The following is a 27,838-nucleotide window of genomic DNA, read 5'->3' as shown; positions in this document are numbered from 1 at the left end:
TATTCTGGCAGCAGCAGAACTGCCAGAAAAAATGCCAGGAAAAAATACAGAAAGTAGGAAGAAAAGTAAAATGGGATACCCAGACTGGAATATTGAATAAATTAAACGGGAAAAGACATGCAAGCTAAAAATCAGAAATAGGAGTACAATTATGTAGGGATCTTCAAACAAATGTAAGACAGAAAACTTGATGTATGTATCTGTGGAAAATTGGTGATGGCGCATGATCAGATGTGCATCTACCTTATAGTGAGGAGAGTTAAGGAAAAATGACAGTGAGGGTTATTATCTAGATGATTTAACTAGATGAACCTGAGCCATCTACTGATGGAAGTACAAGGGATCTTCTCCTTGCAGGATAAATGTACTAAGTTAGGAATTAAATTCAGAAAGCATTGAAAATGATATTCAACAAGAATACATATTGTTTTCATTGGAGAGTTTCTTGGCTGTAGGATTCTTTTATTCTGTTTGACACAAAGGGAAAAGATTTTATTTGGTTGCGCTATTTTCTTGATCATCTGATCCATAAGCATTTCTGGTGGGGAAAAAAAAAAAGAAAGATTAATTTTTAATGCTGATGATAACGTCATGGTGATTTAACTTATGGTTCAGTAAATTCAATCTTAAGCTTGGGAATTCGTATTGAATGTGGTCTAAGTGGAGTTTTTCAAATTGCAGAAAATATAAATGTTTCTTTCATAAAAGCAACAGTTTAAGTGACAGGTCTGTTTTGTATTTATAATTTACAAAGTACACAAAGGATTTTCAATCTTAACATTAGTTAGTTACAAAGACATTGCATGTAGGTGCTGTCTATGGTTTGTAATTATCCTCTCATAAACCACATCTGGAGAGAAATGTTTTTACCAGACATAAACATATCAAGCATGAGAATGAATTACACAAAACTATTGTTGAAACATTTTCAAATCAGCAAATGCTTTTTTCTCTTTCCATCTTTATTCTGAAAAGCTTTCAAAAGAAAAAAAAAAAAAAAGAGATGAGTCTGGGAGGAAGGAAAAATAGAAAGAAATTTCTGTGCTAATTTATCTGAGTTAATGCTTTTTCCTGTTATGAATCTCCCTAATTGACTGAAGAAATGGAAACAAGTCTTAAAATTAAATACGTGGCATTAAAGCAAATGTGGCACTCAGATCTTGGGCAGTTTGGGATTCTGGAGGACTAAGCAAAAAGTAATAAAGTGTGCCTAAGAATGAACTTCTATAATCTTTCATCCAATGAATACTGGTGGATTATGATAATCTGAGCTAGCCAAGTGCAAGTGGTTGTGGACTGAAAGAACAGTTGCTTTTCCTACTCTTCCCTTTACTCCACTGTCTGGTCTGAAGTCATACTTTTATCTCCTGTGTGACTGGTAAATGTTGAAGTCCCTCTAAACTCCTTGTGGAACCTAGGGGAGGTCAATCAGAGGCAAGGTGAACTTGCCTAGCTGCTTCTTGATAAAAATTAGAGGTGATATATCTCTGCCAGAAGTTGACAGAAGCACTCCTGACATGCCTTTATCAGTTCACACATAATCATGTCTACCCAAGCCTTAAACTTTCTAGTTCAAAAGAGAGTGTCTCATCATATGTATAGCACTGTTTTTACCGTTAGTCTAACTGGGGTGTCAGGGAATGAGCACACAATTCATTTGGCATCAGAAGCACTACCAGGCTAGGAGCCTCAAGCAGTATGAGATGAAGGGATGAATGAAGTAATGACAAAGGGTGAGGAATGAGAAAAAATACTTAAGTTCAGACCTGCTATAATGTAGAGGATCTGTCTGATTTCTGTGTAAACTTAAAGATGTTAGCTAAATATTTTGTTCTCAACAATAATGGTGACATTCTTAATTCTTCTTTTGTAATGCAGTGGGAGTTATAGATGTTATTAATTGTATTTCATCACTGTAGTTTGCAGCCAGAATGTTTTTATAAGACTTATTTAGCGTGAAGAAAGGGCTATGGGGACAAAAGAAAGTGTGAGAACCTTTTCTCTAGTTCTGTTTTGTCTAAAATGTCACCATGAACACCCCTGCTGAAGAAATATCTACAACAAGTACCATATTTTTCACTTTGGATCCTGATAACCTTAGATTTATTTGCTCTTAGTGATACAGTGAGACAATAAGGAATTTGGATGATTGAATGTGAATTAGTGGGATTACAGAAATATAGCATATCTGAGAAGTTGTTTTAGTAAGAACAATGGCATAACCTTGTCTTATTTATAAATTTAGCTTTTATCCTTAAAGAATAATTCTTTCAAAAAAGAGAGACCAAACTGGGGAATGTCCACTTCTTAATGGACAGGATTTCCTAAGAACCACGGAAGCAAAGGAACATGGAAGTGTTTTTTGCTGTCTGCAGAAACTGCTGGCTAACATTGTTTCTAGCTTGCTCTGATATGTGCTAGACATAAGCAAGGAGGGCAAACAGAAGAAAGTCTGTTTTGTCAGCATTTGGAATACTTGAGGAAAGATAATGAGTAGCTCAGTACTTGAAAAAGTGGTAAAATCATCGGGGAAAATTTTTCATTGCTTTGTTTTCATTTCTGGGAGATAGAGTTTAGAGATGTGTCTGAGAATAGGATAAGAAAATTAGCAAAGATGGTGAGTCTGACCTCTAAAAATAGAATCTAACTTATTGTAATGTAACTTCAGAAATAGATTTATGCCATTTCACAGTTCAGAGTGTCAGTAATGTTCAGGTACTACTTGGTTTGCTGGACCAGTGAAACTATCAGGAAATATGTGATTTAAAAAAAAAAAAAAAAAAAGTATGAACTTTATTCTGGTGAGAACTGGATTTATATTTATTTATTTATTTATTTTTAATGCTGCCCATGCTTGTAAAGCACAAGGTGTTATACAGAACAGATTTATTGTTATGTTTTCTAAACTGGTATGGATAAAAACTGTCTTGCTATTAGGTGTTACCTATGTGTTATTCTAGAACCAAGATTTGGCCTGCATAAGTTAGCTGAATTCACTATCGTGATTCAGTTTAAGAGACAGATTAAGTTAGAGCCTCAGTTTAAACAAACCTTTTATTTTCTTCCTAGGTGAAATGGAAATTCCAGATTCAAATGACCCCTTAGGTCATGTGGATGGACTTGAGAGACCAATTCCAACACCTAAAGGTAAAATTAACTGTAGTTCTTTTTTTTTTTTTTTTTTTTTTTTTTTCCCCTCAAATTATAAACATACTTTATAAAGCACCAAAAAAACCCTGTTATGTTTTCAATTATCTGTATATACATCTCTGTAAGAAAGGCAGCCTTGCATGTCTTCATATTTCTGATTCTAAGTAAGAACAGTGAGGTTACAGGAGTCTGTAAAAAATATTTTTTAAGCATTTTCTTAAGGCTTGCACTGAGGGATTATATGATTGACCCAAACATATGGTTATTACTACCTTCCTGCTATATTGTTCATCAGGTCGGTGCCATGAATATGATCTGATTTTGTACAGTACCACGCTAGGCATTTATAGGTAAATTTAAAGATATCTCTGAATATCTTTATCTTGAGATAACTAAATCTAGCCTCTTTAATTTATTCTTCTGTGGCAACGCAAGCGTACTTACAATTTATGGATCTCTGAGCATTAGCGATTTTTTTTTTTAAACAGACTGGAATAACAGAATTTATAATAAATTGTTGTTTAACGTAAATTTGTATTATACTTTATTACTTAAAGTGTAGATCCAAATGCTATGACCTGTAAATATTCTCCTTTATGTATCCTTTATGTATCCTTTTTGTATCACAATCACAGATTTATTGCAAATTTTGATTCCAAATAAATAGCGTAATTTCATAAAACAGAGCACTTTCAGTATTTTGCCTGAAGAAACACATGCTTTCTAACTTGTACAGATTTTTTCTTCTTATGGATCCAACTGCTATATAAAGACTGAGGCAAAGAAGGCATTCGGTACTTCAGCATTTTCTCTGTCATGTGTAACCAGGCCTGCCACCTTGTTCAACAATGGGCCCACATTTTCCCTAGTCTTTCTTTTGTCACTGATGTACTTATTAAAGCCTCTTTTGCTCTCTTTGACATCCCTGGACAGATTCAATTCCATTTGGGATTTAGATTTTTGGAATTTAATTCCCTGATAATCTCTAAGTATAAGGATTATTTTATACTTTCTGGTGTTTTTTGTTTGTTTGTTTGTTTGTTTTTTTCCCCCACCTCCCTCCATATGTCAACGTTTATACTTAGAAAAAAAATGCTCTCTGACTTACCATTAGCAGTCTTAGCAAGATGAGAACATGTTGTAATCTACCAAGCTCTGAGATGCTGGCCAGATATTTTTCTCAGAACTTCTTTTTCAGAGATCTCAAATTTTGAGGGGACTGTGGAATACAGTCACTGTATGCTGTCATAGATATCCGATATTAAATAATTCTTTTTTATTGTGCTTCATCTGAAAGTAAGATTTCTTACCTTGCCTGTGCTTATTGGAAGATTTTTCAGAATCTTCTGTTAATCATCTATTAATTTCTATGCTTAATTGGATAGAAAAATGACATGGCTACCTTTTGGAGAAATATAGATAAACACAGAAGAAACTGAAAGATTTTCTAATCAGGATCTGGTCATTGATGTGAGATACTCTGTTCCTCCCATTTGAGGGTAAACTCAGGACATTCTTCTTCCCGACCTTTTTTTAATTGCTTAAGTTCCCAATTTATTTTAGAGGATTAAACTTTGCCTTCCATTACAGGAATAATTTAAATAACTGTCATTTGTGTCAGCCACACAGTATGCCAGAATTGTGTTATCTACTCCACACTCAAGTACTCAATGCTTTTGAAGGGAAAAAGTCAATGTTAATGTTTAACTGCAATTGACAGACTTTTAGAATGGGACCATCTTACCAATTAAACTCTTTTGTTATGTCTGAATTTTTAAGGATGCAGACATAAAAGAAAATGCTCCTTTCATGTGACATAACTTGCTAAATTCTTGCCCAGAAGGAGTTGTAGTTATTTCCTTTTCCTTTTTTTTTTTTTTTTTTTTTTTCCCAGAGCCATCGGCAATACCTGTCTGAGGAAGTAATTAATCACATCTCAAATGTTTCTACGTCATAAGGATTTTTATTTTCTTCAGAGAAAAAAAAAAAAAAAAAAAGAGACCCTTGCTCTTATATGACTCATTGGTATAGAATCAGTTGCTAGTTTCTAACATGTCTGGTCTGGAAGTGGCCTCATTTTGCTCCTCTTATTTTTGTGGCAACAAAATTCTCAAATAAGCAAAAATCCATTGGCTGAAACATTTTGTTTCTTTGGTTTGAATGTTAACACAAATTAACCCTTGTGTTTCTGTATCATAACAAGGCAACAGTTTTTATTTCAAAAATCATTGCACAGTTGTATTTTGGAAATTTGTGTGTACCATGAGAAAAATAGAGTCCTTAACTTCTTCCACCACATTGGCCTTCATTGAGGAATGCTTAGTTATACTAATCTGTGACCTTTATTTTTTTTTCTCTTAGTAGAATTGACACAATATAGGCCTAAAAGTAATAGTAAACAAGCTTCAGTATTGCCAAGGTTAGATCCACTGCAGAACTGTGTAGGTCACTTTTGTCCTCAGAATACTCCAGAAACCCTGAAAAATGTTTCTGTCTCCAGAAGTAACCAGGTTAAGCAAGATATTATTAATAATATGCAACTTTTTAAAAAGTTGTAAGTCTGTTCATTCAAGTGAAACTAGCCTTCTAGTTCTGAACAGACTTAATTTCACTCAGACAGCAGCTTCTGAAAGTTGATGGGATAGGACCATGACTCAGCCATCAAGGAGAATTTACCTACCAGTAAATTTACTGAATAACAAGGAGAATTTACCCACCTGTTTCCTTTAAGTGAACACCTGAACTGCTACCAAAAGAGCACTGCCTCTGAGCAATGTTTTTCTGGAACCAGAACATAACACTGAGCTTTTGCTGTAGGAGAACTTAGGTCTTCTGGAGGTCTTTTGGGTATGTCAGAATGATAAATAAAAAAATCTCTTCCCAGTCCAATGAGTTCCACCAAGTAGGACACTTAGTCTAAGTAAGACACCTGGGCTTCATCCCTCTAAGTATGAGAAAGTACTGCTCAAAAATAGGTTTCCTTCTGCTAATAGGAGAGCATAAGCCCACTGATTTAAGTGTGAGGGACAATGTTCAGACTGTGGCAATATTTCAGTGGCAATTCTTTATTCCCAAATTGGCTGTAATTTGTTCCAAAATATATCTGAAGTATCCAGATGCTTGTGTATGTGATCCAAAGTCTATGTGATCCAAAGCATTTTATTTTACATGTTTGTGGATGCGTTTTTGTACAGTGAGATCAAATCATAAAAGGAAAATGGGGTGCAAATGATGGAATTAAATTAGGCTGTAAAGGTATCAGTTCATCTGGAAACATTATGTGGCAATGTATAACTCAACTTACTCTCCTTAACTACTCATATATTTTAGGAGAGCTGCCAAACTTCTCTTGCATTTCCTAACATGGATTCAATATATTGCTATACATTGCTCATCTTCGTACTAGAGGTAAAGGGCAAAGAATTGAGAAGACTGCTTTACATTTAGGAAAACAATCTGTGCAAGAAATGAGGAGTCTTGACTTCTCCACCCTCTCCTTATTAGAGTGGTGCTTCTCAGTGTATTTCCAGTCCTGATTTATATGTGGAAGGAGCAACTTTAATGGACTGTCACCATCTACTGAGGTGCAGTGGTATGATACGTGTCCCCTAAGCTCTTGTACTTTCAGCAGTGTTGCTGTACAAAACTCCAGAAAGAAGTGCTTTATATTTCAGCAACTTTCATCTTTCATATCTCTTATGACAGTGTTCTGATCTTAGATAAGCTCAGAACACTCCACAACACTTTGATATTTTTATAGATTACCTGTCAATTCTTTGAATACTTTATACTCTTTTACTGTATTCATAACGGTACCTTTGGGAGTAGTGTCATCTTTCTCTTGTCATTTCTTTTACCTGTAAAATTAGAGCACTGTTAACATTATGCTATTCCATAACATAAAGTATGTTTTTTTTATGTCAAAAATATGTCTTATTATTGAAAATAGTGAATTAGCTCCTAATGATAAACATGATTACTTTATATATATATATTTTGTGTTGGATGTAAAGTATTATTAACCTTGAAAGAAAATGCCGTCACAAAAGGTTGCCAGTTGAAGCTGAGGCAAGAGAGCCTACGTTATTTTTTTTACAGCCTACAAAAATAACTATCAGTTATTTGAAGACAAAAATGAGAATTGTAGAGAGGTAGAAACAAAGAAAAAGCAAGGAGTTGAAGGAATGATAATCCCACATTGCTATTTAAGCAAATGATGTTATATATTCTTCTAATGGTTTTGAAAACTGGGAAGTCCTACAAGATGAACCAAAAAAGGCTTTGAATTAGATCAGTCTTGCAGAAAATAAAATTTGCTTTTTTATATAGAAAAAAAGTTGATTTTAAATGTTTAGTATTTTAAGCGAATGCTGTTGCAACTTATGATATGTTATATAATACTGAAGAGATGGATTTATGCTTTTTTTCAACCGTTGCATTTAAAATTATTTAAGCGCATATATGTCTTATCAGAGAACATGCATTTTAAAAGGTGATAATGTGTATATATATGTGATTATTATCATTTGCTCTGAAGATATTGTTTTATGTTTAGGTATCTAGCACTTTATGATTCAGATTTTCCATTCTTTCAGAAGCTGGATATGTGGAACTTGGAATAGTATTGTACAAATAACCACTTAGGCCATATGTAAATTTGGCAAGTCACCTAAACTCTCCTTGCTTTACTTTCTACATTTGGAAAGTAACACTGATGATATCTTCCTATTTCCTAAGACTTAAGTATTCTTAATGATTAAGAATTTTTGAAATAAATAGCTGCAAGTTTTTGATAATTGCTACTCATGGAGGTGATCGTGATGATAGTTTGAAAATTAGTTATGCTTGGTTATTTATAAAATCAGTATAGGGAAAATGAGCAGCAACTAACGAAAATGGAAATCAAAACTCTAATCAAAAACATCTATGCCAGAATTAATTTTATTCAAAGTAGCTATAGAGATTTAGAGAGTTTTTTTAGAACCAAATCCAAAATCACAGCTAAGATCTTAAAATAACAGAAGTAGAAGGATCATTTTGTATTGTGTTTATGACAAGCATGCCACATATGGTTTGAGACAATAGCTATGACATCTAAGTCCCAGAATAATATAAATAAAAAGAAGAAAAATAGTATGTATGTGGGGTTTCTGTGATAATTACTCTTTATGTTTTTAGCTTAAAATGTGTCTTTGTGCATATAACAACAACTAGACATTTGTACCGTATGTGGGAAAAGTTTATTTTTATATTCCTACCAAAACATGCAAAATAGTCCTGTCATCTTAATTTTGATTTGCTGTGGAATTCAGTTTGATATATTTCTATCAAATATACTTCATGTTAAAATATGAAGTACTGGCAACGTAACAAAGACATTTCAAAATACAAAAGAGTTCTCTAGCATTCGTGTCAGTCATTTCCCTAAGATACTTTATTCACAGGATACATACAGTATGGTAGTATAATATCTTATGTAGATTAAGTTGTATCATTCTCTCATAGCTTCTTGACAGAACAGTTTTTACTCCATTCAAGGAAAACAACTATTAGTAACGGTTGTACACTATGTTAGTAACCATAATAAAAGAGAAATTTAATTTAGAGTGCCTTTGCCTACAGCAAATACAGAGACATCCGTCAGATATCTTTTCCTTCGAGCATTCTGATAACCAAGCCAGAGACCACTGAAAGCAAAGGAAGCATTTTCCTTCATTTTCATGAACTTTGGAACAAAGCCAGACTACAGAAAAGACTGTATATAAAACCAGTTTTTCTGTAACACAGAAAACTGCTGGCCATTATACTTGGATTTTTATGTTTTTAAATGTATTTGAATACCTATATTCCAAAGGAAATAGAATTGTTTCTAACATGACATTTACAAGTTTAGTAATGCTTGTTTTGCACATAGCGAGCCCAAACCATTTTATAGAGAATATTTATTCTTTGTTTCATTATTCATTCATTTCACTATTAAAACAGACAAATTAATCTGTTTAGGTTTTAAAAATCTCTAGTTGTCTGTTACAGAACAAAGAATATAGAACACATATTAAATAAAATATAAGTCCTAGTGTTATCATGTTTCATTTTCCTCTGTACTTGTCCAAATGAATGTTTACTTATTAAGAGAGAGAGCTACATTGAAAAAGTTTGCTTTTAATGTTTTTAGGATACCATTTTAGTCTGGGAACCAGTTTGTTTTTTCTCCAAATCATTGTATCAAGATGGCATACACACAATATTTGTGGTGTGCCCTACATCACAAAAAGTAACTGCTAATTATCACCACAGAAATTAAATAAGGAAAATGTTCTTAAGAATATGGTTGGTAAAATTTTCCACTTTGTTTGAAAGATTTGTAATTTGCGGTCATCTAAATTGGATGCCAAATAACAGGGCAGTATATGAAATGCTGCCCACTCTTCCATACAATCACTTCAGATTCAGTAAGTATATAAATCCCAGACTTCAGCATTATTTCTCAAAGAGAAAATGAACCTAGCAAACAGAGTGTACACTTCAGGGTACTTTCATAAGCAGTGGATAGGCCTTCATGTTGCCCTTAATGCACCTAAGCTTTTCCACAGAACTTTGAAGAAAACAGGAGTGCTTCGGTAGGTTAAAATATTTATTACTTGATTTGTAATAACAGGGTAATTTAAAACACTGCACAAAACAAAATTGGCAGGAGGAGTAATGAACTAAAGCCAAATTTTGACCTGCAGGAAATGGATTCAGTTACACTGACTTCAGGGGAAGTGCATCTAATCACACTGGGTCTGAATTAGTCCGTAAATCTTTGGCATTGCTTTTAGTGGTAATAGTTTTGTTCTCATTATTAATGGGATCTGATTCATAAATTCATATGAAATATTTTGTTTTAAAAGCTATAGACCAAATTGCTTCCCATAGTAATTTTAGTTTAATTGGAATAACAGGAAGGTGTTTTGTGGATTTAGTCTTGAATTAATAAAAAATCTTGATCTTAATAAGTAAATTTAACATCTATTTTCAGCTGAATTAATTTAAATATAATATCCATAGCTAACCTCAGCTGAAGACTCAACCCAGGTCATTTTAAGTCAGGAAAAGTGAAATAGAGATAAGTGGTTAAGCAAGCTATAAGATGGCCAATGATGCAAAAGCTGACAAATAGCTCAAGAATGTTGTAGGCTTCTCACATTCCTCTGTGTTAAGGACAAAAATTGTACTCCAAAACCACAGTGACTGTCAGCTTACAGTACCTGAATTGGCCCCATAATTATGGAAAGCATTGTCTCTGCCTCTCTCACTTCATAGGAATCAGGAGATCAGGAGCAGCTCTGAGCTAAGTGACTACCTCTGTGCTGGCTCCATGTTGGAAGTGGTCAAGCCTCTCCTCCAAAAGGTTCTTAAAACTCCTTCAATCCCTTGTATAGGCCACCCTGGCAGACACAGTTTATTCAGGCCACCCTGGCAGACACAGTACTACTGCTCACTTGAGTTGGTGCTCTCATGGCCCTATGTTGTGGCTCCGGTCTTCCACCAAACAACTTGCTGTCACTGACATGACTGGATGTCATTGCACTTCCTCAGTGTCCCACCCCCTCCTTTTTTTTTTTTTTTTTTTTTTAAGAATTAGTTGATTTTTTTTCTATTTACTTTTCCACTTCTTTTCATAAATTGCTTCTTCTAACTCAATTGTTTTTTATTGACTATGGCAACTCTTTTTCAAACATATTTCAAATTAATGCAAACTGATTTATCTTCTTGCCTGTATACTCTGCCTCAACTTTCACAGTTTGAAAATAAGCTACATAAGGATTATGAAAAAGTAGCAAAATAAATATTTATATTCTTTAAATAATGAGTAAAAGTGAAACAGGTATGGAAATTCCTTTTCTTCTTGGGGGGGGGAGCGGGGGGGGACGACAGGACAGGACCTTGCTTACATTCTTTCTTACAGTAATTTGATTTTCCGTTACCTGCCAGAATGTCATCCTCGTTATTCCAACTCTGCAGCTGTGAAATGTAACCGTAAGTGACAAGAAATCCTAAACAAGACCCAGCAGAAAGCATTCATATATCTCCCCCACATTTTCTTCCTTTTTTTTTTTTTTTTTTTTTAAATATGTTTTGTGTTCTGTCAAAATGTTTTAAAGACCACTAAGGAATAGTAGGCTAACAATAGGGAAAATTAATGTAAGATTGCAGACAGAATAATCTATCATTTTATAAGCAAAATGATAACAAACTAAATTTTCTTAAGTTTGTAATGTTATGTAGAGATTATGTATTTAGATCTTACTTCATTTTCTGTTTACTGACATACTAAATTCACACTTGCCTACGTTGTATTTTCATACTGGAAAACAGGAATTCTTTTGAAATGCCAATTGTATAGAACAATGCAATACTTGGTAAAACCCATTTTTTCAGCAAAATTTGGTTTTCTAAATTCTTTGTATTCTGATGTTTCTACTGCCACTTGTTTCTTTTCCAGTGTTACCCCTAGCCATTAGAGAGGAACTGATTTTCATGGTTATGTCAAATGTAAATCAAAGCAGAGCATCAATTTTCTTAAAGGTATTTCAGGAATTAGACTGAGAATGTTGAGTGCTGCATTCTGGTGTTAGATTCCTGTACAGTGATATGCTATTTCCTAGTTAGACAATTGAAAAATAATCTAACTGATAGGAAATAGCACATATGGACATGCGTTAAAGTTACTTTTTTATTTGGATCTAACTGACACAAAAGTGAAGTGCAATATGAAGTATACGTAATGCTCGGCATCTAGGTAAATTCGTGAAAGGAAACATGAACATGACAGATGAATACTTTTCTCACTTGTTTTGACAATCTCATTATTATTTTAGTGGAATCGAATGCTTTCAATGTGTGATGCACTTCAGTTGCAGGACTTCTAATGCCAAAACAAATTTTAAAGCAATAAGCTACAGAATTTATGGTTACCATTTTTTTTCACATCGTTCTTCTGTCAATTATTCCATTTATCACTTGAGATCACCAATACAGCATACAGCCTTCTTGACAAGCCCTTTGCTTTCAGCAAACAACAAGTTAGTGATTTTAGTTTTCATTTATAAAATTAAAATCCGCAATATCTGTTTACTCAATATACATACAAACCTTTCTTTGTCCATTTTAGCGCTATTTTGGGACTTGAAAAAAAAAAAAAGGCAGCCTATTGTCAATTTAAAAATATATCTTCAAAGTAGGTGAAAGGAGATAGAAATGTAATGGTACTAACTCATATTTGACCTGCATAGTTACCTGCAGACAAACCTGAAGTCAATCACAAAAGACAAATTGGAGTGTGACGCTATTCTTTATCTAGGACAGTGAACTGTATATTTATTTGTTTATCTGTTTGTATATCCTTGAAAGAAAGCTGAAACTGTTTCCAAGATCCACTCATAAAAATATGCCTTTGGGTAGTCTTTTATCCCAACTCATGTGAAGTTTGATCTTTTCTGACCTCTTACCCTTACAGGTTACTTTCTGACCTTTTTGGAACCAGTAAACAATATCACTGTAGTCCAGGGGCAAACAGCAATCCTCCACTGCAAGGTAGCAGGAAATCCATCTCCAAATGTCAGATGGCTAAAAAATGATGCTCCCGTGGTGCAGGAGCCAAGACGTATCATCATAAGAAAAACAGATTATGGTTCACGTCTGAGAATCCAGGATCTCGATACCACGGATACAGGATACTACCAGTGTGTGGCTTCCAATGGGATGAAGACGATAACTGCAACAGGAGTGTTGTTTGTAAGGCTTGGTGAGTTCCTGGCTTATATAATTGCTCAGACTACTTTATTGGCTAGGTATTAGTTTTCACAATAGCCTAATGAGAAATGAATATGATGTTTTAAGAATTCTCAGCAATGAAAAGAAATAAATAAAGCCATTGCCAGGGGCCTCTCCCCCATCGCAGAACGTCATGGTTGAACTCAATACCCATTCACCAGTAATAAAATAAAGTAAATACAGATGGAAAAGTCTGTAAATATGTAGCGAAGAAAAAATTTTAAGTGCCAGAATAATGTATGAAATGGTAACATTTCATTGTCTGAAGTTTTCACTTTAATGCTGAGCACAGATCACTTAAAAAAAAAAAAAAACACAAAAACAAAAAACAAAAAACCCTGCTTCTCTTCAGTGTTGGTTTTTGTTTCCTTGTGATGTTCAATAGCGCTGTACCTATCTTTGTGAAATACCATGTTGGTACTGCTACTTGAAAACTGGCCTCAAAGTCTGCCCTTTGAGAACAGACCTGCTGTGTCTAACTACACTTTCAAAAAGTACTTTTGTTGTTTTTTGAAGATTTGATCATTCAGTTTGCTAGCAAAGGTTTTATTTATTTGTTTTGCTTGTAAGTGTTTCTGACGTAGTGAAAAATTAATTCAAGACGTTTTCCTAAAATGTATTCCAGTTTTATAATGATAATAACTTACTCCACAGTTTGTTTGTGGTGATTCATTAAGTGCTGGCTATCAGACCTTGTTCCCGTTGTGAGAAAGGTTAAGGGCATACCCTTGTCATACCATAAACTCTGATAGTAAGGCTCAGGTGAGGCTTAGTAAGAGGTAAGCAATGTGTCAAGATAACACATTGTCTTTTTAACAGCCTATATATTTATGGCAGCAGATATTTTCCAACAAAAAGTCCACTCAAGTTGCTGCCTGAACAGACAGAAAGAAGATTCATGTGATTTTTATTTGTGGTCTTGAAAATAGCAATATGTAATTATGTGCAGGAACCCAGAGGCTTTTGTTTGAATCTTGAGACAAACCCTCCTTAAAGAGACAGTTTGCATTAGGTTGCTTTATTTTTATTTTTATGCCATTGTCCTTGAGCCAAACTTGCCAGCAATGTTTGTTTGTTTTATGTTTGCAGGTCCAACAAACAGCCCAAATCACAATCTTCAGTAAGTACATTTTGGAAAATTATTTAATGCACTCTGACCAATTTTGCTCTGTAAGAATTTGGTTCATAAACTCAGTAAACACTGCCTGCAACCACAGTATGTTTACTAAAAATATCTAATATGACTGAAATCTCACAGAATGACTGAAACCGTTTCTGACAGGAATAGCATTGTGTTACTGTGGGTTTGGGTTTGATCAAATATTCTCAAACAACTTCTTCTTGCTTATTTCATGTTTAAGACAATGAAAATACCACAGAGTCATGATGTTTGAACACTAATTGTTTACAGGGCATGCATGGGCTGGATGAGCGGTTGAAAATGAATGGGTAAAATGCTTAGGTTGCTGTGGTTGTAAATTTATCCATGTTATACTATTATAGTTTGAAAAGTCAGATAAAACAAAACTAGAATCCTCTCTTTGCACAGTTAGATAACCTCTATTTGTTAGTGTCATTTTGACTTTAATAGTTACTGGCTGATTTTTCATAGTTGTACTTAGTTGTTCACTTGCAGATCTAATCTCATCTTTATGACTGGCTCAGCTCTATGTATTCTGCTTTATCTATTAGTTTTAATTTAAATAATACATATTGTGTATTCTTAAGATAGATTCTGCAGCATATCAATTAATGGCATATGGAATGCAACAAGGCCTTTTTATGCGTTAGTTTCATAAAGTTACAGTTGGAATTAAGTAATTAAAAATAAGGATAAAAGTGAATTTGTAAAGATGCATGGATGTTTTTAAGACATACATAACTGGTCAGTGCTTGAGACCACTGAACTGCCTTGAGTGGAAATTCCTTAAATTGCTGCAGTGGACTGACCACCACAGCACCCATTTTATAGATACTTTACCCAATAATCTTACATGTATAAAAATAATAACACATAGTACACATTCTTGTACTTTATATATGCACAGAATGTGCAAATTAATTTAAAGGATTTCAGCATTGTAAAGATTTCACAACATTTAATATTTTTCTTAAAATTGATTGCTAACGATTGAAGATTAAAAACAGCTGTTCAAGACAGCATACCAAAAAAAAAAAAGTAATAATTTCTGGAACCACTGAAATCCTATTTAAGATTATACAGCACTTTAAAAAACTGTTATGCACCTGCTCTACAAAAGGTAAAATAGTGAGATGCCAGGAAGCCATCCAATCTTTTACAGGTTTGGAAAGCAGAGACTGGTACAAGAGAGAAACTAAAATATGCATAGTGAAGCACTGAACTGAAGTTCAAAAACAGTTCTTGAACACAGTTGAAGAGTAGTGAGATCTCAGAATAAGGTGAAAGGCTGGGAACCAGGTTTTACTTTGATTCCTGTTGTGTTATTAAGCAAATAATTAATATTATTTCTTTTGGTTTCTCTAATACTGTATCATTCGACCTCTTTTCCTGCACTGAGCATTGCCTTGTTAATATTTTACATATATCAACATAATTTAAAAACTAAAACACACACTGTTAAAATGAAAAAATAAAATAAAATATGAGACACAGAATTCTTGGTTTTGTGCCACTAAAAGGATAAGTGGATTAATGTTTCTTAGATATCTTTAATTCTTGCTTTACCTAGCTTTTGAACACTGTTATTTAACCTTCACTGTTTTTCAACTATATGTTAAAATAAAGGAATAAACAACTTTATTTCATATGGTTCTGGAACTGTCTTAGGATTAGGACACCCCTAAGTTAGTCCTGTACCAATGGTACAAGGGGTGAACCTGGAAGTAGTAGCTTTCCATCATCTTTTTGGGCTTGCCATTGGAAATGTAATGAAGAGTACAGTACTGGTAGATTATTTATTTATTTATTTTGCATATCTGCTAGATTGAAGAGAAAGCTGAAACTTGAGAAAAGCAGTCTGAGATCAAAGGTCAAGAGAGAAATCTTGAGGGACTTGGCAATGGAAGTCCAGGAACTTTGGGGGATTACAGATTTTTACCTCATTTAATACCTGCCCCTATTTAAATTATTTGCACCTTTCTACATAATCAGGTTTTGTCCACCTTTCCAAAATCCTTATCCTCCTTTTATATTACTTTTTGTTCCTTTTTTTTTTTTTTTTTAATTCCCATGTTCACCAACTCCTGCCTAGTATTGCAAATAAAATGCTGTAATTTGACAGTGTTATTTCTCCTCTTTTCAGAAACTATGTTATCATTATTGCTGTTGTTTCTAATGAATATTTTGTATAACATTGTGCAGGTCAACTTGTAAGCCAGAATCAAGTAAAAGGGAAAAAGATGAATGAAATACCAAACTGCTTGGAAGGGGCTGGTGTGGAACAAAGGGCTCTTTCTGTTTGCTGGCTGTGCAGCACAGTCTCATGTTGAACCACCTGAGTTCCGTTTCTCCTGGCATTAATGCTTCCAAAGAGACATGCTTCAGTGAAAGTACTGAAACCTAAAACCATTGTATCTTGTTTTAAAACTATACCTAATGAATTATTAAGGGATAAAAAACTTTACCTATACAGATAACATCTAGCAAGGTATTTTTATATAATCCATGTGTTCTGCTGTGGATTTTTAAAAGCTATCTAGCAACTAAGAATTGCTGCAGATCAAATGTGCATTATGCAGCTAGATTCACCAGTGCAAAAAAGGGCCTTGACTGTTCGCTAGTGATGTTGAGAGATTTCTGTACTTTATTACTTTATTTATCAAAAGTATTAAAATTATTGAAAGTATTAATAGCTACTACGAATTAATTTATAAATGAAATAAAATCGAAACGCTACCAAAAAACTAGGCTCTGCCCAAAGGGACATGCTACTAGTGGACACTAGTGGACATTTCTGCCACAGGACGAGACAGCAGGGTGAATCCTTTCTCTCCCTGCGTAACATTTTCATATTTTGTATCATTAACATTATTCACTTTTTCCCTTGTGAAGAGAGATGTCCTGTCCATTCAGAAAAGTATGAATGAGAGGAAATAAAATAATTGGGTAGTAAATACCAGAGAATGGTACTTTAGAATAGTTTACAATTAGGCAATGAATGTTAATCTCTTGAATTCTGAGGGTAGGAAAGCAGAAACAGCTGCCTTTCCTTCCAGAGATACTGCTCTTACAAGATAATGTCATTTTAAAGAGACTGCGTTCTCTAGTTTAAGTTATTTTTCTATTGAATTGAATAGTTAGATTGAATTTTATCCATTAGGCAAATTCCTGATTTGAAGCCGAGTTTCCTCACATAGGCCATGACTGTAGTGGAACCACCCTGAAGGGGATTTGGGATAGAAGATACCTGACAGTCTGTTGGCTGTAAGGTCCTCTGGAAAATCTGATAAGGTTTCAGGGAACTAGGCTTTCTAAGTATGAAAATTCACTTTTTTTTCTTTATTGAACACTGAGATCGGTTCTGAATTTTCAGTTACCAGTGCCTGTATGCTGAATACTTATAAAGAGAAATAGGTGGGAAGAAATACAGTCATCAAGTAGAAGTTGCTGTCAGTTCAGGGAGGAATTTTTTAGGTACTAACCATTCAGAACAACCTTGCATTGCTCACATGCCTTGTTTTATTCATGTAGTCTGGGACAATAATTAGAATTTTAAAATTCAGTCCACTGAAGAAAAATGTGAAAAGAAGTGTAGTCAAGAAAAAAATAGTTCTTTCAAATGATGAAAAATAAAAGGATGAAAAAGAAAACTTCCTTTTCTTTGAGTGGCAAAAACTCTTTTCTAGTCTCAGTGCAGTTCACACACTAATAGCATTTTTAATCTTGTAAATCATGTGAGATTTTTCTTAAAATTCACATAAACAGATGTTTTAATACCTAATACAAGGCTATTTCAACTCAGAATTTACAGTGTTTATTCAGGTCCATTAGGACCAGGTGTTCAAAGACGGGCTTCCTCCAGAATGACATGCATGCCTCTTGTTTCAGCAAAATATACACTTGGAAGAGATGTCCATATTTGAGGTCTATATGTTTTTCTATTATGCTTGTGGTAACATCTTGAAGTTACAGAATAAGCACATACTTTGTGTTCTGCTTTCCTGTTTTAATCAAGGAAGAAGAAGGATATTGTGATTAAAACACTGGACTGTAATTTTAGAGGTCTGGATTTAATTTCTGGCTGTGCTCCTGTCTCCATATGTGATTGCAGCAGGTTGTTTAACCTTTGTCTCTCCATTTCTTGTACATCAAATGGAGATGGGCAATCTTGGGAATTCTGTGCTTTCCACTATTATGTGATCAGATCACTTCAAAACATTTAGGGTGCATTCTCTCCCCCAAAAGCAAGGAATGTTACTCCTATTTTGCAAATGAGGAACCAAGGCACAGTTTATTTCAGGCTGGTCTACATTAAACAGCATGTGTTTGCCTTGGCAGATTTCCTGGCTTCCTGACAATCCAATTTGGGGATCTGGCTGGAACATGCTGCAGTTCCTTTCTAGCCCCTGTGTGTCAGTTTCCTTTTTAATTTCAAGGTTGGAGGGGAGGCTATATTTCACCCTGGTGTGGAGTTAGGACTCTTATCATGGAATTTTGATCCACTGTCTCAGATCTGCTACTTGGCCCATCAGTTTAAATGTTCTTTGAGCCAATTTGTGCAGGCTGAGACAGGAAATTTGTAGAGGAAGGAGAGAACTGAAATCAAGGCTTCAGTGAACCAGACGTCACAATTCTTTTTCATGCTGTTTTTCTCTCTTGTCTATTTTAGAATGTAAGTTTTTTTGGCATACTGTTTGATTTTTACTTTAGCTATGTAGTATCCTAGTAAGGCTCAAAATGTCTCACAAATAAATGCAAAACTGAAAATTTGGTCTGTCCAGAGCTGTAGCATACACTCAAAAGAAGTGTAGTCTGCTGTCTTATAATGGAAAGTGAGAAACTTTTATTCTAATCTTATGTTTGTGGCTTTGAAAAAAAAAAAAATATATATATATATATATATATTTCTTCTCATTAAAAACCTAGAGTATGTGTAATTCAAGGCAAGATTAAAGAGCAGTGGAAGTGCTGGTTTGAGTTGCTTTGTACCACACCAGATCCTGGCTTCTTCCCACACTATGTTATTTTTTCAGCTTTAATTTTCCATTTAAATATTTTTCTAATCTTTAGTAAATAAATAATGAAGGACCTATGCATTTTGTTATTTAGTGATAGAAGTATAAATTCAATATGTACTTACAAAATTGACTGATTTAAACACCACGTGTGTATTTAACGTGCTTAGCACTGCGGAGTAGAAGCAGGCATCTATGGGCTAGGAAGCCTACTTTCTACTCTCCAGAGCAATGGTTAGTTTTTTTGCAGCCAAAAAGCTCTCTTATCAGTCAGGCTGTAAGGTGTGACTCTGAGAAATGCATGTACAACCAAGAGCCAAAACCTGTGTCTCTATATGTGCAACTTGTTATTTGAAGAAACTGTTTGTAAGTGGTAGCCTTTTCCTTTCCTTTTAAAGGAAACAAAGAATAAGGGAAATAAGATGACAGGGAACACTGAAAAAAGGTTAATATTTTGTTTCAATTGTTATGCCCACTAACCTGAATTATTCAGAACCACACCCCCCAAACAAAGGGATGCCAAGGATATGCAAAGGTGGTTAAAATTAGAGCTCTGTGTTACTATATAAATCAAATGCCCCTGAGCCCTTACAGTGTAATACAGCTGCTTTGTACTGAACGAGCCTGGTTGCAAAGCCAAGAAAGCATCCTTATGGAACTTCTTTGCTGTGGGACAAGCTTAGGAAGAGGCAATTAATTACACTTCTGTCTGCTTTTACTGTGAATCTAACATAGAGTTAAATCTGAGGGAGCACCTTGTCTCTTGTGAGTGGTACAGTCAAGATACTTTAAAATGGGTGGACCATATAATGTAGCACATTAATGTAGTGCATACCACTTTGCTGTTATATATGGGGCTCCAGCACATAGTATACTAATGCACAAGATTTTTTTTTTCCTAAGAGTTGTGCTTTCAAAAATTTAGAATTTTAGCTTATAGGTACCCACCTACATAATTCAATGAAGCTGATGCTTTGTGTAAGGAGAATTTACCTGTAGAATGTGGACTGGGACAAACTCCTTTTTACTCTGTGGAGCAGTGGTCATGTTTCTTACAGCTAAAAGGCTATTTTATCAGTTGAGCTGTAAGGTGTGATTCTGAGATGTGCATGTACAGCCAAGAGCTGAATACAGCTCCAATTTTGTAAAAATGTGACCCCAACATGCCCTCTTCCAACAAATTCAAGATTAGCAACAGGTGCTTAGGTTTGGGCAGCTAAGAGAAACAATTTATATTAAACTACCAAAGAACTTGCAAGCAAAATAAGACATTTGTTGATCCTTTTAAAGATATACGTAAATTGATATTCAAAGTAGTAATGGCCCTTAGGCTTTTGGCAAGAAGCTACTGCAGCTGTTGGACATCCCTGATATAACCAGGGATCTTTAGTTTGTTTTGATTTTACTTCCTCTCTCTTTCCCTCCCCTTCTCTCCTTCGTTCAGAAGCTTAAATGGCTTTCAAAGTATTTATTGTATGTCCTACAAAAGGACAGTTATATGTCCCTGAGACTTCCTGTCAGCATTTGATGCCACACTGAGTATAATTAGTGTTCCTTAGGATACTGAATGGCTTCTAAGTGCATACATGGAAAGGGTGAATATTGTAGTTAGGCACAAAGGTAAAGGAACACTATTCTAATGAAAAGTAGGTAATTCAACAAAATGAGGTAATGTTGTAACACCATATCATAAATCATCCTTTCAATTTTTATGGCTTTATCGTTATTTTTTCCTTACTTTTGTATTATTTCATTCTCTGTTTCAGTCTGAAGGGGTCAAACTATAAATACAATTAATTCACTATACTTAAAAAAAGGCGAAACAGATGGTACAAAGTGATAAAATTTAAACATTTCCCTTCAAAACTAAATAACATCAGGTGTGATAGAAAACCTTTCTTTTATTCCTTTTTCAAAGAAATAGGAAAAAAAAAGTAGTAAGTAAACCTACCCTTTTAAATGTATACTTCTTTTGTAGAAGAAAATATGAAGTATTTGTGGTAATATTACTCTAAAAATAAAATTGCAAGAAATACATCTTACCAACAGTCTCCTCATAAAAGTCATTCATATTATTACATTTTTCATTTTGTTAAACCAGATAATAGTATAAAAGAGGAAAAGGATTGCTTTATGTGGGAGACAAACGACGTATAGTGTATCACAGGTTTTATACAGTAAATATAACTGTACATATAAATATAAATATAAATATATTTATATATAAATATAAAGTACATAGCTGTACTTTATACAATTTTATATAAAAACAAACTTCGTTTTTAAACATATATGCTCACACACACAGGCACACTTTTTTCCCCCTAAAAAGAGTTCAATTTGCAAACCAAAAAGCATGTTGTCACCTCAACATGCTTTACGTCACATTTGGAAATCAGTCTCTTTAGTTCAATGGAATAGGTGTGTCTCCACAAGCTGACCTGCATGCAAAAATCCTGGTATTTTCATCTGACAATTTTACAAAAAACTTTTTTTTTTCTCTCTGCCAACAAAGTAGTTTCAGATTGCAAAGCAATGAGTGGATGGGCAAGGGAAATATGTGTAATGTTAATTTAAAAAGTTTCCCCCCAAACAAGAAAAGTTTGCCTCAGTAGGGAATGGTATAAGAAAATAGTTTCAAATGGGAACAAATCTATACTTTCAATAGGAAGAGTATAGACTGCTCTACTTTCTTCTGCAATAGATAACAGTTTAGTACATGCTACTTAAAAATATATTCTTAATAGTTTCAAGACTAGGCAGTGAGTGATAGCTTGTAAGCTTTCTGTCACTCAAACTGACAGATATACCAGTATTCACAGGATCTTAGTTTTCAAGCGTTAGGAACTAAATGTTAATGTGCTAATCTTAGGAGATATATTTGATCTGCCAATTGCATTTTCTTTAAATTTGTTTTGATTAATGAAAAGTTTGTTAACGTTAAGCCTGATTAAATTAATTTATGGAGCTGTGGTGCTGCTACAATTGCTACTCACATCCTATCAAGTTAATAATGTTTGTGTGGCATCTGAAAACAAATTGTAACTGGATTTTGAATGTGAACTATTTTGCTTTGCCTGAAATAAAAGACAGCATCCATTATTACAGTTTTGGAAAATTTTGATTAAAAAAAAAAAAAAAAAGACATTAATCCATGGTAAGGATTAATGAGGAGAGCAGTGTCTTTAGAAATGAGTTGTGAAAAGCATTCAGTAAAAGGTTTTAAGTTCAAAGGAAGAAAAGTAAGGGGAAATTATTGTTTGGGATTGCATGAGAGCTGGGTGGATACACAGGCTTCCCAGCAGTTTTGGGTTCTGTGAGGTGCCGTGTGAAGGGTAGGCCAAATGCTGCTCATTTCTACCCTTTTCTAGTGGCTGGGGTAGAGGACCCTGTTTCTATTTTTCTTCTTAAGAACTCCAGAGGCTTTGATTGAAACTGGCATAGAATTTCCTGTGTAGAAAAAGATCATTTTCCTAATCTGGAAAAACAACAACAACAACAACAAACAATTCCATTATGTGGAATTATGACGACACACCAGAATTATCTCATGAGGTCTGGATTCCTTAGCCAGATCTTGGTCCCACCCAGATCTTGGTCACTGGAGCCAGCCAATGGATGGAAAGCTGTAATAATAGGCCGCTGTCTTCAAACTAGATCAGCCCAGAAGAGGCGATACTTATATGTTGACAGAAAGGAATGGCAAGGCACAAAAAATATTAGGTTTTACTTCAAGACTGTGGAGGACTGTAGGCACTTCTACTAGTAGCCCCTTTTCATACCCCCAACCTTAAGTGCCAGCCCTGACATGGGTGCCAAACAATTTTATTTTCTCATGCAGATTGGCAAAGCATGCTGTAGATTGGGTATTTAGAGAATTTATCAGCTGAAGACTCATAGACTGGGCTGAGCACATGAAGATGGAAATGACACAAAAAAATAGACAAATTTGGCTAGTGTCTCATTGGAACAGCAAAGGCAAGCCCCAGCAAGTCTCAGGTGTCTGTTAATAGCACAGGAACAAAATGGCTGCCTTTTTCTTGTATTGGTTTTGGTTTGGTTTGGTTTGTGGTTTTATTTATTTATTTTTTTTTTTTAAAGAGAAAAATGACAATTTTCTCAGGACTCATTTTCTGAAACACCTGAACCATGTCTTTTAAGGTTGGAAAAAAAAATAGCTTTGGTCTTGGGAAAATTTCAGCTCCAATATATTCTGTGAAGTAAAGAGCAGCTATGAAAATAGCCTCTAGCACTGGGATGTGTTCTCAAAGTGTAACTTTCAGTAATGTTGCCTACAATATATAGTTCTTATTGCATCTATAAAAAAAAATAATAATAATCTAACAAGTATTTCATGTTAAGAATTTCATATTAATGCTAACATGCTTTAAAGAAATCACTTACCTCATGCTGGAGTTTTCTGATAAGCAGAATAAACCATCTTTTTTGCCTAAGACTGGAAAAATTATTGTGAAACTGCTATTTCAATATTGTAAGATTATAAATAGTTATGTTTCTGTAGTTTTAATAAAAATGAACTGTGAAGGACTTTGAAGATGAACACTTTCATGTTCATATAATTATGTAATCTTGAATTTATAGCTGATGCTATGATAATTTCTGGCTGTTTTACAAAGTTCTCTGCTATCAGACATATAATCTCTGTGTTAGCTGAAATAGCAAAACCACTTTTGTTATGTTTAAAAAAAAAAAAAAAAGGAAAGAAAAAAATTACACCCGTATGGTTCCTTTCATTTTTGGATTTGCTCTGATATTTTTATAAAGGATCACTTTTTTAGGGATAAAGTTCAATATTGAATTCTGAAATAATTTTTAAATAAAATATATTTAAAACCATTCTTAAAAAAAAAAAAAAAAGTTTGTACTTTTTTTAATTAAAAAGCTAAGAAGGACTTTAGAGAAAACTGTTATATCCCAACATTCAAGAAAAAAAAAAAAAGTATTTCATTTGTTTGTTTTGTCCTTTTTGTTTTGTTTTGTTGTTTTTGTTTTGTTTAAAATTTTAAAAATATTTTAAACTATTCCATTGTCTTCCCTGTAGCCCCTTTCTCTCTGAGTTTGTATAACTACTGTTTTTGACTGTTCTTTCTTAGTCTAATTTACTCTCAAGACTTTCTATCACCTACCTGTCATTCTGGCTTGCATATATATTCTGTCAATGGATTTTAATAAAGTGAGCAATAATATAAAATTTATATTTCTGTGCATAATCTGCCTTTGTAAATCACACCACCTGAGTATATACTTGAAAAATGAAAGTTGATATTTTTTTAAAGGAATTTATTAGATCATGTCAATTCCTGTGTGCATTTGTGGGGTAGAGGCTGCACTAGGCATGCTTGGAGCCACATTACAAGATGCAGCTGCCCTTCCTTCACCATTCCATCCCCAGACCAGCTTGTTTGGTGAAGCTCAGTGTCCCTCCCTTCCATGGAATTACAATGATCAAAGCTGCCCCTTGTCCATCTCCCCTTGATGGCCTTCCCTTCCCGCTGGGCAGCCAACATGCCATCTTAGCTCTGTTCTTTTAGGCATAGGCAAGCTGCCCAGGTCCGGCGCTCTGTCTCCTGCATTGGCCCCAAGGCAGCGGTGGCCCAGCTCTTTGGCTGCCTGCTACCAGTTTTACTGCTGCCTTTGTACGGTAGCAATTATAATTGCATTCTCAGCTGGTGGACTCTTCTGAGAACTTGTTGGAGCTAAGCTGTGTGTACTTGCTCAGGGTGGCATGGAATGGGAAGGAAAGATAAAAGAGGAATTCTGTTTTCTGGCAGTTGGAGAAATAAAGAGTTGCTTGTTAGAGGCACTTTAAAAGGCTCATTGGTCCTACAGCTTTTTCGTGGGAGTGTCAGTGGGAGACAATTTATTACACAGTCACAACACATCAGGAAAGATAACTTGCCTTAAAAAGAAAAAAAGGGGGTGGAGAAGGAATCATAGAATAGAAGGAGACAGTCTCAATGACTCAGTCTCAATGATTTCTTTGGTGAGAAAGAAGTTGGAATGCTGCAAGGCCAGGTCCATGTTCCCATATGTTGAAATTAGCTTTCTGAAGCTTTTTCTTTTTTGAATTCTTCAGTAACCCTAATGGTAACAGATGTTTCTGATAAAAATTTCTAATACTCAACAAAGCAGACTGGCAACCTTCCTTGGATTTCCAGCTGATTCATATGATTTCAGGATTTCATCCAAGCACGTTAAGACCTGTGAAAGCAATGGAAGAATTTACATAAATACCATGTCAGTAAATCAAAAGAGATTGGAGGAAAGTTTGTAGAGAGTATTAATATTAGTTCGTTTTTTTGAATTTACATGTGGTAGTCAGAGGTTTATGACTAATGTGTCCAGGGACAATCTTCTGTTCCTTGCAGAAATTTCAGGAGCAGGTGTCCTTGCTTAGCTTTGCTTGTTTCATCATCATAAGGACTATCTGCTTTGCAAACATCAAAATTCTTTATCTTCTGTCTCCTGACATACAGTTGCACTGTATCTGAATGACTAAGCAGGTATTCTATAAGCTGGAGTTGTTACTACTTATTGAGTAACTCTGTGCTGCATCATGGGTAGAACAGCACAATAACTTGTATTTATTTAGGGCTACTTCAACTATTTCACCCAGGCTACTGTACTAAGAGCCATCTTCCCACTGTGTCTATACTTCTATATATGACTGTGGTTGAGAACAGCAATATTTTTTGGTATAACGAAACCTTTTCTAAACATGTAATGATAATTACATGAATGTCTGAGATACCGTCAAACCCCAGTAGTGCGTAGTATTATCTCATGAACACTGCCTCTGCTTCATATGTTTGGTTCTTTCCTCCATCTTTGCTAGTGAGGACTGTGTATTTCTTGTTACAGGAGTGATGGAAGAGGATTCTGTGAAAGAAGGGAAGTAAATACAAATTTCCATGGATTTTAGCCACTTAAATGACTGAAAACGGTAACTCGTAGCAAGGATACAGCTCAGCCAAAAGTGCTGACGCCCACTTAAGGCAATGCTTATAGAGCAAAACAATATGGTTTATGATTCAATGCAGGCATAGGCTTAAATTGTGTTGATGTCCACCTGTTTTCTTGGGTTTAAGTGTCTTTTAAGTAACTTGCATTAAAAACATCCTCCTTTCATGATAACATCCTCATATACATTTAAAACATTATCTGGACTGTTTAAATATGTAAGTTTAAAACAAATTATGAAGCAGACTTTGATATCTAAGTTCTGTGTTTAAAAACACTTTTTGTAAACAGGAGTGGAAATAATTGCAGTAGGCTAAAAATAAGGTTATTGTTTACAAGTTGCTGTTTGACAACTTATTTTTCTCTAGGTTATCACAAACACTAAGACTACTTGCAGCTGTGTTTTCACTAATGACATTTCAATTAATTGCTGTATCAATTACCTGACTTAAAATGGTGTCTTGAATATTATGATTAAAAAATTAATCATTTAGTATAATCAGTGGAATAAATATCAATTATTAATTTCCAATTGGACATTGAATCTAAAGTTTCAGTTCACAGCATACTTTTCAGGAACTAGCAGATAAATATTCAAATCAAACTCAGCAAAAATGGTCTGTTCATTTAATGTTCATTTAATTATTTTTTTAGCTGTTCTGTCAAGTGTTACTTTTTTTTACTCATAAAAAACACATAAATAAGTGCTATTTGGTAATGTTTATGCAAATTGTACTGTAGATGTAGGGGAAATCTTACTTTGGGGGCTGCTTTTAAACTCAAGGAGCATCTGGTAGCAAAATTCATGGGCCGTATCCTTGGTGAGTGTAAATTGTCATAGGTCCATTGACTTCAACTCAGCTATGACTATATATACAGATTCCTGCACCTGTTAGTTTTTGGCTTTTTAACACTAAACTTCTCTTCCTTTCTGATTCCATTTTAAAATTTCCCTTAGTGAAAAGTGCACAGAAAAAATTTTTATATCCATCTTGCATTTTAGTGAAGTCTCTTTGAGGTTTTAACCGCTTTCATGGGTATTTTCTGTTATCCCAAGAGAGCTGATCTTTAGATGATGATGAAGATGTGGAAACAAATGATTTTATGTGCTATAAAGGTGGGTCATCTGCAGATAAAACTTTGGTCAGAGAATTAAGATGTTTATTCAGAGCACGGGGACTGGTAGAGAAGGAAGCATGTGCTGTTTTCCCACGGTGCTGGCCAAGGACATCTCCAACTAGGCAGGGTCCTACTACAAGTTGTCCCAACCATTGTTTAAACAAGAAATTGAATTTAAAGTATTCTGGTTTATTTGATATTTTCTCTGAAAGTTAAATATAGAAACCTGACCTGAAAGTACCAAGAATTTTTCTACAGTAATAGTAATATAGGTTTACTGTTTTTTTGACAAGAGGAAAAGTACATAGGACAAAGACATATGAAAACTTAATATGTGTCTCTTCTCTGTAGATCTTCTCTGTGACCTGTTTCGGGGAGAGTTATTGACTGTTAAGAGATGTGAATTCATTTTAGCCATTGAAAAGTGATTCCCTTGTGACCTGACACTATGGCATGATACTTGTCAAGAGTGGGGGGAACATATTACAAAGGTTGTAGTGCCAGATTATAACAGTTCCCAGTTTGAGGTGCAATGTAAACAAACCATGGTTATATACATATATAAAAGACAGAAATCCATGATGTTTTATTATAACAGCTTCATAGCAGCTTT

At 34.5% G+C, this 27,838-nt stretch overlaps 1 protein-coding gene across 1 annotated transcript in view; it reads left to right on the top strand.

The window, feature by feature from the left end:
• The window catches only part of ROR2 (receptor tyrosine kinase like orphan receptor 2), a 149,409-nt gene that overhangs the window by 103,127 nt on the left and 18,444 nt on the right, over positions 1-27,838 (top strand). The window contains exons 2-4 of the mRNA XM_082784405.1: positions 3,070-3,147; positions 12,653-12,940; positions 14,059-14,089. Coding sequence (XP_082640531.1) covers positions 3,070-3,147; positions 12,653-12,940; positions 14,059-14,089 — 397 coding nt within the window. The remainder of the gene's footprint in view (positions 1-3,069; positions 3,148-12,652; positions 12,941-14,058; positions 14,090-27,838) is intronic.

Source organism: Aythya marila (genome assembly GCF_965140915.1).
Source record: "Aythya marila genome assembly, chromosome: Z".
Lineage (NCBI taxonomy): Eukaryota > Metazoa > Chordata > Aves > Anseriformes > Anatidae > Aythya > Aythya marila.
The sequence above is the reverse complement of the archived record's forward strand: the minus strand, read 5'-3'. Positions and strand labels throughout refer to the sequence as shown.